This window comes from Scardinius erythrophthalmus (assembly GCF_964197995.2).
Source record: "Scardinius erythrophthalmus genome assembly, chromosome: 21".
Taxonomy (NCBI): Eukaryota; Metazoa; Chordata; class Actinopteri; order Cypriniformes; family Leuciscidae; genus Scardinius; species Scardinius erythrophthalmus.
The window spans coordinates 12,680,683-12,693,860 of NC_138241.1; the positions used below are offsets into that span (position 1 = coordinate 12,680,683).

General features: G+C 38.0%; 1 protein-coding gene across 1 annotated transcript; it reads left to right on the top strand.

Annotated features, from left to right (window-relative positions):
* The first annotated feature begins 2,630 nt into the window (after positions 1–2,630).
* nanp (N-acetylneuraminic acid phosphatase) lies at positions 2,631–11,922 on the top strand. Its single transcript, XM_081350283.1, has 2 exons — positions 2,631–2,860; positions 11,075–11,922. The coding sequence occupies exons 1-2, from the start codon at positions 2,702–2,704 to the stop codon at positions 11,717–11,719; spliced, it is 804 nt and encodes a 267-aa protein (XP_081206409.1). The 5' UTR covers positions 2,631–2,701; the 3' UTR covers positions 11,720–11,922.
* The last annotated feature ends 1,256 nt before the right edge of the window (positions 11,923–13,178 follow it).

Consider the following 13,178-nt stretch of genomic DNA (forward strand, 5'->3'; position numbering starts at 1 on the left):
TTACCGTGTTCAGCTTTCCAAAGAACCCAGTGTTACAGGAACAGTGGATGCAGTTTGTTTTTCCGGGTCAGCAACGGAGTGTACCAAGTGCGGTTGTGTGTTCTGGTCATTTCAGTGACGAATGTTTTATTAACAAGGCCCAGGTCGACGCTGGATTTGCAAATCGTTTGCTATTAAAACGTGGAGCGGTCCCAGTGATAAAAGACCCCATTCATGTAAGTACAACTGGATCAGATTTCTGTCTTTTGCTGGAAATCAAGCACTACCGCTTGACTCTATAGCTCCGCCTCCAGGACCTCGGCTTTTTCCGGAGAGAATCGGAAAGCTGTATTTTTCTTTTATAAATATAATAAAACTAAACACTTTTTGGAGATATTAAAGATGCACTACTACTCTATAGGTACTCAAGATTAACATGAGATTAGATGAAACTGTGCATGTTATGTACCCTTTAAAATAAATGCCATTTTGTTTTGATATTCTACTGCAATGAAATTTTAAATTGTGGGTTAAGTTTCTAAATACTCCATGGGCCACTGTTTATGAAGTAAGGCGGATCATGCAATTCAGCCTTTTAAAAATCAAGAACAAACCACAAATACTCACTGTGAAAACTGTAAATGTTCCTCATGGTGAGTGAAGAGCCCTGAAGGTGTGCATGCTGAGCAGAGGGGGGGAAGTGAAATTGCAGCAAGGCCATATGAGGTGAGATGAGTTTGCAATGAGAAAATGCTGATGAATAGAGTGATGGGTAAATCCTGCACTACATCTTGCTGCAACTTGCTTATCTCAGTGAACATTCCGTGGCTTTGAACGTATAATTATGCGACAATGAATAATTAACACAGCTAATGTGATAGATAAACTAATTTCTTACCAATGTAGACATTGCAAGATGATTGTAAATTATATGATGTATCATGCTGTCCTCAAAGATGCAAAATATGTTTACATATATACATTTTTCATGATTCCTCATGTTCCCATTTTGTGTTTCACGAAAACAATATCAGCATATGACTTTGGAACAACTTGAGGACGAGTAAATAATGAAACAATTCTCATGCATTTTTAGGTGCTGTTTAAGAGTTTCTGAATGATTTCCCAAAGTTTCTGCTTTCATTCTCTACGATACGGTCGCAAGCATACCATGCAGATGTTGTGATAGGAAGGCATTCAGTTTTGTTTTACAGTAGAGAATATCCTTCAATCCAATAACTAAAAGAGCCACAAGTTTCAGTCTTAGCCATGATGGAGAGTGATGGAGTTGAATTTTAGTGTTCAATCCGCATGATGCCCTCATGTGGCCATGGTTGTGATTGCATCTCAATTGCTCTAGTCTAAAATTATAAGTTTATATTATTTGCTTTTTGTATTTTGGGTGAAAAGAAGTGTTATAGTGAAATATATATATATATATATATATATATATATATATATATATATATATATATATATATATATATATATATATATATGTGTTAGTATAAACAGTAGGCTTCACATTGGCAAATATGTATATTTTAATATTTATATTTAGTTTTTTTTAGATTTTTGTAGAAAAATTGCATTTGTGCAACATCTTTAGACTTTAATTATTAGTATATATCTGCGCTGGCTAAGTGTAAATGGTAAAAAACTAACTTGTCACATGTAGCTATAAGATGAAAGGCAACTGGATGGAACTGGATGGAGCCACCTTAGACAGATAGGCTACATATAGGTTACGTTCAGACACAGGCGTGTTCTTTTTTCTTCTTCAAACGCCAGCACAAGTAATCTGATAAGAACCTGAAAAAGAGCATGTTTATTGAGAACAAACCAAAGTTTTCACGTAACCTCATTCATAGCTGCCAACTCGCACGTCTTCCAACATTCAGCTGCCGCTCAGATTTTCCACCTGATTACTGTCATGTGCTATAGGCCTAGCTTACTGCTAGAAAGGTGTCTTTTTCTCAAGGATAAATATAAATATTAACTTATATTGCAGAATGCAGCTTTTAGCCTTTTACAATAAAATGTTACTAGCCTAGCCTACATTTTTCATTTTAACATCAATGATTTTTATAAAACGAGCAAATAAATCTCAATGACACAAAATAGCCTACCGTGAATTGAAAGAACTCAAGAAGAAAACGCCACCACCTAATATAGCCAACATATGATAATTATATGCATTTTCAAGTGAAATGTTTTAGGCTACTTGGAAAAAAAATGAAGAAGAAAAAAAGTCTAGCCTGATTTAACAATGTCAGTAGACAGTTGCATAAAAATAGTAGTTAGGGGCAGCTAATCAGTCTTATTTTTCGCTACCAAATTAGTTACGTTTTTATAGCCTAACTGACTTACATAAGTTATGAACTGTCTTAAAAAAATATGACTAACTTGTAAGACTAGGCTAGTCTTAGCAGTTTATGCAACTGGTGTCATGAAATGTTACGGTCCAGTGAAGGGACTACTAGTAGTTAGCCTATACTTTAACTATATAATTAATCATGATAAAAATAAAAGATTATTATGTGAATAAAAGTTTGATTGATTGCAATAAGAATCGCGAGAAAAGCTTTAGATCAGGCATAATACTGGGGTCCTAAGCTGGGACTCATCACTTCAGTGGGACTCAACACTTCACCACACCGGCATTTTATTTCCTCGGGAACTGCATCTCCCATGATGCAAAGTGAGTGCGGCGTCACAATACATGTCTGACGTAGCCGGAGTTCCGCGTGTTCGGAATTGTAGTCAATATCGGACGTTTATGTGTAATATGATGGAAAGTCGAGGAATTTTATCGATTATATTCGACTTGGATAACACGCTGGTCGATACAGCTGGAGCAGGACGAATTGCCATTCAGAAGGTAAATGCATGAATATGAATAATGCTCAAACTGACGCTTTAAAGGACAAGCTGACAATACTTCTGGTAGCCTACTGTCTATGTTTTTGACACATAGCCTACATATGCTTTGACGTACTCCCCATAATATTTTTGTTTTGGTGCAATTCTATATAAAATATAGGCTACAATATATTTATTTGATCGTATGCAACAAACTATTTATTAAAAAGGCTTAAAGTTCCCCTGTTATTTTATCCCTTAACTCATCTTTGATCACCAAAATGGCATAATAAGCGTTTTTTAATTATATATATATATATATATATATATATATATATATATATATATATATATATATATATATATATATATATATATATATTTCACGCCTTGAATGTAAATCTACACCCTTGCCTCATTTACCCATTTTTATGAATATGTTAAAGGTATAGCGGAGGATTTTCTTTTTCCGGGTGGGTAGTGTAAACTATTGGTCCACCTAAGTGTCAATCATTCTGGTGATATGTAACGTAAGGCCGTCGTACGTGCTCGTCCCTTAGTTTTCGCTTTCTGCGCATGCGCACTTTCAGGTGTTTATGTGTGGTGGTGAGCTAGAGTTACGGTTTAAGCCATTCATTGAAGCTCGCCGTTTCACCGGGTCCTTTGAAAATGTCTGAGGGTCGCAAGAGAAAAAGTTTGTACGAACTGTATGAGAAGAAGAGAAAGGCCTCAGAAGAGAGAAACAAGATCAGAGTGTTTTTGGGAGATTGTTTCACACGATGGCGTGCGCTGAAAACACAGGTTGGGCTTCCCACTAATGCCTCAGTCGCGAAGTTTCTACTCGACAGGTAAAGTTTGGCATGCTATATGGTGAAAAAGTGCAAATCTTCTTTTGGAAAGTAATCTTGTATGAGTAATGCCGACAGCAACTTGTAAACAGAGCGTGCACGAGGAGAACCTCGCACACGTTTAATAGGCGTTCCCTCTCGGGAGCATGTAGTGTGTTGCGCATGTGCATTTTTTCAAAAAGTGGAGAGGGCGGTTCTTATCTAAAATTCGGAAAGATCCTCCGCCAGAGCCATAGAGAGAAAGAGTTGCGACACTCTTTGATGTCGCCGCTATGGCTGTCACGTGGTTCATGTAAGCCCCAATAGTTCTAAAACATACGCTGGCTGTCATGTTCTTCTATGGGACAGACAGCAGCGATTGCATTATTGAACGGTAAATATAAAATAAAACACACCCCAAGTACTTTTTCAGCTGTTATTGCATTTTGTTAATGTCAGTTTTGCATTTGGAGACAAGTTTTAGGCTATATTTTTGGAGGGAAAAGCTTGTTCATGTTCGCATGGGTAGTAGCACTGGCTTTAGCGGCTGTAACTTAACTTTTCCATATCATTCATCTGATGATGGACGTCTCTCGTGATATTTATTTTAGCACAACTGGGCTGTATTAGGCTATTGATTCACGTGATTTTGCGTATAAATTTTGATTCAGCCATTAGCCTACCTTCGTGATCACGCAAAGAGCTCTGCCGTGGCGGTCCGTTCAGAGTTCGCTCAAGCTAGCTCACTTCTTCTGATGAAAGTGGCCACCCCAGGACCACAACGTGAAACATTATCATGTTAAGACTAAGAATATTATTTTAATATTAAGCCATACACATTATCAAAACTATAACAGATTAAAAACGAATTTAAGCATTGCTGATACAAATGAAGGTTTTCAAATAAACTATTTTTATTAAACAATGACAGACAACAAAAATGTGTGCTTGTGTGAACAAGAAAAGCAAAAACCAGGGGCAGGTGATCCATGAAACAGACAGGACTGGTGATGGCCATAACAATCCTAGAGGTCCAGCATTGTTCTCACAAGCCGCTTCACTCAAGACAATAAAACATAATGAAAAGTTAGTATATCCCAAAAAATTAAATTGAATAAAAGTTGCTATAAAGGTGGCAGCGATGCATTACCGAACTCTTAACTGACGAAGTCGCGCTAGCTAACTAGCTAAGTTAGCAGGCAGTGCTTGAAAATTGGTTGAAACAACTAACATAAAATATAAATAATTACGCTGTGCATGTACAAATGAAGACCAGTATAAGCATCGCAAAGGGCCTCTGAAACAAAATAGACAGTTGACAATTCAAAAGAGGTCGATATTTCAACATCTTAACTCTAGAACAACTCGACACGCAGTAATGTAAGTGAATGGGGTCCAACGCCAAAATGACAGTGTTTAGAACTATTCCGCTCTTCAAATCCCGGAAGTGGGCGGTTAAAAGCGCCGCCATTATTTACAACGGAGGTCTATGGGAGTGTCGCAACTCTTTCTCTTTATGGCTCTGTCCTCCGCTATACCTTTAATTAGTCCCGCCTCCACTCACTCACGCCAGCTCAGAGATCCACTCCTTGACGATCGCACATAGTCTTTGATTCACTGCAGTTTTAAGGAGAAAATAGGCCTACTCAGCAATGGTGTTGACTATACATTTCCACATGGTTTGTATTAAACTATATTAAAAACTCCACATAGACATATTATAAACAACATTAAAACCTTGATTTTCACCACGGAGGGACTTTAAAGAACAGCCTTTTTTATTGATCAAGAATAAAAAATAAAAAATAGGATACATTTTCAGTCCAGGAAATTCAGTCCAATGTTATAAGAGAGATCCCCCCAGCCCCCCTCAATTTGATCACTGATATACCGATATATACTATACATGGTATATCAATCAAAGTAGTACCATTACCATGTTTTTTGGACACTTTGAGGGTGATGATAATAATAACTTTATTTTCTATAGTGCCTTTCTATAAGAGCTTCTCAAAGCGCTTTACAAGGTAGAAATACAAGGAACAACACAAGATAAATCAACAATACTTCATAGGTGTATTAAAACAACAAGAAATCAACAATGTTTACCACAATCAACAATCTGCCAACTTAATATTTTTTTCAAATATGTTTTAAAAATTCTAAGAGACTGTTCTTCCTGAATTTCAACTGGAAGCTAAATCAAAACCTAGGAGCAAATATTGAAAAAGTTCTGTCACCCGTGGAACATTATCGTGTTTGATGGACAACCAAAAGACAATGCTGAGAAGAGCGAAGATTTCGGTTTGGGATATATGGTGTTAAAAGCTAAGATAAATACACCAGAGCCAGACCGTGAAGTGCTTTATGTGAGCATAAGAACTTTAAAATCACCTCTAAATTTACCCGGTGGCAAATGCAATGATTTAAAAATGGGAGTAATATATGATCTCTAGTCTCCATTGGCTCTAACATGATTAACTAGGATTTGGTCCTAGTTCAAATTCTCACTGCAGAATTTCGAACATACTGTAGCTTATTTAGAGTATGCTTAGAAACTCTAGTACGAAACACATTACAGTAATGAATATGGGGGAAAAAAAACAAATATATTTATTAGCTTTACTGCAACTTAAATGGATAGCATGGGACACAATTTTGCAATAGTCTAAGAAAAAAATAAGTCTTTACAACATTCTGTGCATGATGTCAAATGTCAATGAAGAATCAAAGATCACTCCCTCAATTTTTACTCAAGTACAGAACCCTCAATGATAAGAGGTGTTTGGCCAGCCTTATGGACCTCAGTTTTATCACTGTTTAGACAAAGAAAATGATTAGCCCTCCATGATTATATCTCAGAAATACATTTAATGAGCAATGAGACAGCCTCACTTTGACCATGTTTACACTGAATATAAATCTGTGTGTCATCGGCATAAGAATGATACTTAATAAATAAAGTTTGTAAAAGTTGGCCAAGCGGGAATAAATTGACTAAAAAGTAAGAGGAGCAAATAAATCCAGTTTTGTAGCCAGAGCATTATTTAGTTGTGAAATTTCATCATCCAAGCATTTTTAGCCCAATTCAGTGAAAGATGAAGCAACAGCAGTTGATTAAAAAATAATAAACCCAGGTTGAAAAATACAGCAAAATGTTTACTGAATTTTTGTGTACTGAATCTGAATGATGTTCTAGCTGAACCGATGTTGAAATGATGTCTACATATGTGGGCCTAAAGATGGACTTTCTTTTTCTATGATATTGTTCTCAAAAATTATTTGGACACTTACTCAACACTTAAGACTGTATGGATGTCTTTTAATTAAAAAACAAAATAAAAATCCAAATTGTACTGAAGGGGGTGGATTGGAATCCACTGCTGCTTCAATGTAAATGTAATGAGTGATTATAATCAAGGTATTAATCAATATTTTTCCTTCTAAATATCAAATGAGTTGAATGACTTCTCTGGGGATTTTACTTTGTTATATAAGTTACCAGTGTGATTACTGAAATGTTCTTTTCATGTATTCGTTAATGTCTGTATTTGATATCTGAATGCTGTAACAGTGCTTGCTTATTTAGCCTGGCTTCCAGAAATGAAATAGGGACTTGTTTTGTGTTTGAGAAAGGTCTTAAACGTGTTAAAACATATAGGGTTCATTGAAGCCAATAGTTTAAAGGAGAACTCCGGTCAATTTTAACATTGAGCTCATTTTTTTGTACATTTGGAGTGCTGTCAATACAGAGAACAACGACAAAAATCGGTGTTGCCTACACCGAGTTATTCTATTTTTAAAATTTGCACCCTGTTGACTTCAATAGGGCAAGTAGTAAGCCTGCTTTTTAGCCTCTTAACATCCTTTAAGTGTCATTACAAGTGCACAGAAAATGTGAGTGATTCCTTCCGAGTGAACACGGGTGGATCTGACTGCAGTAGATGTTAGAGATATTAATAAAAACGAAGTTAATTCAGCCAGCGCTCATACCTTTGTTTACATCCTGTTTTCGGTGGAATGCCATAGTAATCGATTGTCGAGTTCACGCGCATAGGTTTAGTTACCAATGATCACACGCGTGAACTCGACAATCGATTACTATGGCGTTCCACCGAAAACAGGATGTAAACAAAGGTATGAGCGCTGGCTGAATTAACTTCGTTTTTATTAATATCTCTAACATCTACTGCAGTCAGATCCACCCGTGTTCACTCGGAAGGAATCACTCACATTTTCTGTGCACTTGTAATGACACTTGCACTTGTAGGCAACACCGATTTTTGTCGTTGTTCTCTGTATTGACAGCACTCCAAATGTACAAAAAAATGAGCTCAATGTTAAAATTGACCGGAGTTCTCCTTTAAGGGACCATTTCTTTGTTAAAGCCTTACTTTCCAGTTAGACTAAAGTGTCCTCTCCTTTAGAGAAAGAACGCATTATCTTGATGTTTTGAGAAGACTCTCCTGTTTATAGTTAGAGCCTGGCCAAATCCAACCTTGGAAAAGCTGTGTGTCGGTATGTGTGTTAGTCTTCTTGGTTACAGTTTAAGGAACCACTGGCATTATTGGAGATTAGGGTTGCAAAGGGGTGGAATATTTCCGGTAAATTTCCGGAAAGTTTCCGGTAAATTTCCATGGGAAGTTAAGCTGGGGAATTTTGGAAATATTCATTACCACGGCAACCGCTTGCGCGTCCTCTCTGAAAGTAACTGTACACATAAGAGACGGATAGATACATTATTTAAGGTTATTTCTATTCGTTAGAATATTGATATATGAACTTGTTGTCAAGTAAGCCCTGTTGCGAGCATGTGCGTCTCTCTAAACTTTCAGTGTGCTGCACTGCTCTAGTTGACTTCTGTGCCTTCCCCCCGAAAATATCACGTTAATTTTGAAAACGTAATTCCTTTTGTGGATCCTCTTGGTCTTTCTTCATGTTTCTTTGACAAATATCAGTGTCTCAGTCTCGCGCACGCTGCACGCTGAGTTAACCACGCCTACTTATTTACATGTCGCGGTATACACGGAATAAAAAAATCTGTTACGGTTGACATTTTCTTCTGCGGTAATGATATATACCGTCATACCGCCCAGCCCTACTTATGTGGTGAATAAAGTTATGCTAGTTTATTTAGCATCTAACTTATCAGCTTGCTATCTACTAGATGAATACATTTGTATGTGATATTTGCAATTTAAACATTTAATAAATATATTTCCCCATAATATCATCAAAACTTACTTCACTTTGTTTAGTCCACAGGCTCAAATGTGTGGCTTCAATAGTCTTTGGGCTTCTGTACATGTGATGGAGGCATGCACAGTGCCAGTAGGGGGTGTGGTCTCAATAGCCATGCAGTAAGCAGTGTGCTCTGTGCGTGTGATTGAGGAATGGCATGGATATTCAAGTGTATTTGAATGGCATCTGTTTGTTTTAGTCAAGATTATGCTAAAATATACTTTCCTCAACTATATTTAAGTTCCCTATGAAGTGACAACCCTCAACTTTGAAAATTCCCGTTTATTCCCATAAATTCCTGTTAATTCCCTTAAATTCCCATTAATTCCCATGGAAAGTTTCCATCTTCGAAAATTCCCAGAATTTTGCAACCCTATTGGAGATTGACTGAGTTGTTGTTCTGGACAGGCTGGCGCCCAGCAATACAAATCTGCAATCTGGAAGGTCACGACGTGCCTAACTTCAGGGTCCGAGTGTCAGCTGCCTAATCGATGGAGATATGCTTCCGTCTATCTGTATATGTGTGGAAAATTACTGTTTATCTATTTCTTAGCCTATCAGAAACTGCAACCTGAAGCAAGGACGTATAGCTTAGACTAGGGATGCACCGATTGGGAAATTCTGGGCCGATACCGATACCGATGTTTAACATAACAACTTGGCCGATGGCCGATTTCGATGCCGATGTTTTTTCTTTTTGTTATTTATTCCTTCTTTTGTGCCACGGAAACATACAAGTCTTTCGGCTCTTGATCACACTAAATGAGCACAAATTCAATCAGACCAATTTATGAAACAAAAAAACCTTTAATGTCACTTTCTGGTTGACAGTTATAACCTTATTTATGGCAAGTTCTTTTTCAGCTGTTATGAAGAGCATATGAGAGAGAAATTTGGTAATCATTGTCTGACCCAACAAAAAAAAAACATTATATTCACTTTATTTTTCGTGTTCGCATTTATGAGGGAAAAAACACGGGTGAATGTTCATACCAAAATATGAAATTTTAAGAGCGCACGCGCTCTTCTGCCTCGAGCAGAGAGAGCGAGCCCCGGCCGCGCGCGCGCTCTCTCACTCTATTCAGAGCGGTCAAGCTTCCCCGTACTTTTTGACAAGCGCCCTTGACAGGGCGGCCAGAGCTTCTTTGCAGCTCAAGTCGGCGGTGGTGTGTACAGTTAACGCTCTATCTGTTGACGGCGCTGAGAGAAACGCTCCCGCCACTGGAAGAAGCGGTCGCCACCTATTTGTGTCCTCCTGCGCACCCATCAAAGCCGTGCAGAACGTCTTCAGCACTCGTGGATCGTGCATACTCCGCCGCTTCTTCTGCTACACACCATGGTCGTTCTTTTCTCGAGAAAAGGAGTTTTCTCATAGCGTTTGCAACGCAATACTCGTTCCCTTATTTCTCAGGGAACCGAGTACGTTCTGCCTTCTGTTCCACATGAGTCAGGTAACAAAACTGACAAAAATGTTTTTTATTTCACCCCAATGATGATATTTCATATATTTCTCACATTTCGATCAATATATAGGCCTATATAGGCTATAGTTTTAGCTATTTTAGAACAAATTATGAGCTTATTGGCGAATTATTTTTTATTTTTTTTAAGTTTTGGGTGGGCCTGTTGAAAAGTGGGGCCGTGCCTGAGCTACAAGGACATCGTCTTTTAAAACATAACCTGCGCAGCGCGAAAGAGAGAGAGAGAGAAAAAAAATGCGTCATTGTAGGCCTACCCAGCACTTCTGAAAATGCACTTCCAAATGCGTCTCTGTCCCCAGCATATCAAACCAAACTGACACCCATATGTGACATCGGCGAATGTCATTTTTATTTCCCGATGGCCGATGGCAGTTAACGAGGCAAATATCGGCCGTTACCGATGTTCAGCCGATGCATCGGTGCATCCCTAGCTTAGACCTTTGTGTAGGGTATAACTGCTGTGATCTTTGTAAGCGGGGCGGCCTACGAACTCCCGTGCGAGTCTTGAAGCTGACTTCTGCTGATGAAACTGCAAACTATCTTCAGTAAAACTTTTCTTCAATTTATTATAATTCTGACTCGGTCTTCTTTCAAACATCTGGTCCTTGGGTCCTAAACTGTTACCCCCTTATTTTGTTTAAAAAAGATGTCGATTTTATGATTTACGCTGTGTTCTTTATTTAGGTGTGTGAGCTGCTGAAGTCGACACTTGCGCAGGAAAGCCACATCAGAGACATCTGTGAGTGCTATCTACGAAAGCTTCATCATGAATCTTTCGACCCATCAGAAGGAAAAACAATAGATAGTGTGAGGATCCATCACTGGTATGAAGCCCTGCAGGAGACACAGGGCACAGATCCTGATCCGGATCTGGCCTCCAGCTGCTACTACACATGGAAGAACACACGCTTACAGGCGCTGACTCTGTCTCCTGAGGTTCGATCTCTCCTGGAAGAACTGCGGAAAGATTACAAACTGCTCCTGCTCACCAACGGCGATAGTCAGACGCAGTGGGAGAAGATCGAAGCCGTGAGATGTGAGGGTCTCTTCAGTGTGGTGGTAGTCGGAGGAGATCATCCTGAGCAGAAACCGGCGCACTCCATCTTCACTCACTGCTTCAAGTCTGCGGGAGTTCTGCCACAGGACTGCATCATGGTGGGAGATTCTCTCAGTACTGACATCCAGGGAGGCGTTAATGCAGGAGTGCGAGCAACCGTATGGATAAACAGTGACTGTAAATCTCTCCCGCAGGGCTCTGTGACTCCAGACTACACTATACCTAGCGTACTGAATCTGAATGATGTTCTAGCTGAACTTATGTTGAAATGATGTCTACAAACGTAGATCTAAAGATGTACTTGAAAAATGTGATGACTCGTGTCAGGTAACAAGTTTTTAAGGGATAGTTCACTCCAAAATTAAAATCCTGTCATCAATTACTCACTCTCAAGTAATTCCAATCCCATAAGACTTTCATTCATCTTTGGAACACAAATGAAGATATTTTTAATGAAGTCTGAGAGATTTCTGTCCTTCCATTGAAAGTGTATTCACCTAAAACTCTGATAAACAAATTGAATTTAATCTTTTATTTACATATAAACATTGATCAGAGAACATAAACAGAAGCTTAACTGTACTTGCTTGATGTCAGAATTTAGTATTGTATATTTAATATATATATAAATATATTGTATATATAATATATTATGGTAAGTCCAACATGGCACACCTTTCTCTCTGTAACCTCACTGGACAATTTAAGTTGTGGAATAAATGAATCATGGGTGATGCATCGTCTTTAGGTATGCGTTCCGTAATCATGCGAGCGGATGGAGAAAACACGGGTGATAAATCCACCACTAGAATGCGCAGTTTGTGCATTAGCATAGGCTAAACATCATGATTGGTGCATGGAGCGCTTTTTTTTTTTTTTTTTTTTTTTTTTTTTGCAAGTAAAGATTATATACACTGTATACACCATGATTGTATGTTAAAATTTGACATGACGAGCATGCCGTTTTTACAGTGATGTTGTTCTGCCTCTCTATTTCTAATTAGGGTTGGGTATTGTTTGAATTTTAGTGATTCCCCTTTCCGATTCTGCTTATTGATTCCGATTCTTATCGATTCCTAATTTCGATTCCTATAAAGTAAAAAAATAAATAATAATAATTCACATTTATTTTTAGTCTTATTGCAAAACATTTAATTGTAGGGAAAAACAACTAGCCAAACTAATATAAATTTCAAGCATTTTTTAAATACAAGTACACACTCAGTAATTAAAAAAACACATACATACAACTGAACTGAGATACGATTGAACTAAAGTGTCTTAGGATTTTCAGGTATTCAGGAACAGAAACTGTAATCAAATGTAAAATAACACTACACTTTATAAATAAAATATACAATTTCTTTATCTTTTGTTGTTTGATTAACGTTATTATTGAGATGGCAGCAAGAATTTTATTTAATTTAGTGAAGCCTTTAAGTAATGCAAAACAAGTACCTACTTAGTATGCAATTTCGGGTGCAGCATTTCTGATGACGTGTTTACTGGCGCGAGGGCGGGACAAACTGTCACTCACATAAGATCGACCAATAGCAAACCACAACCATCCAATCAAATCCAAAATCAAGCCCCACCCTATGTTTTCTCTTGCTCGTTCCGCTTCAGATAACTGGGTAGAAAAGACTATTGCAACTTGCGTTTAAACTTTTGATTTGTAGCAATGAACTCAACTCTCCTCAAGTCCACACAGGTGGGGTAGAGTTCATGACC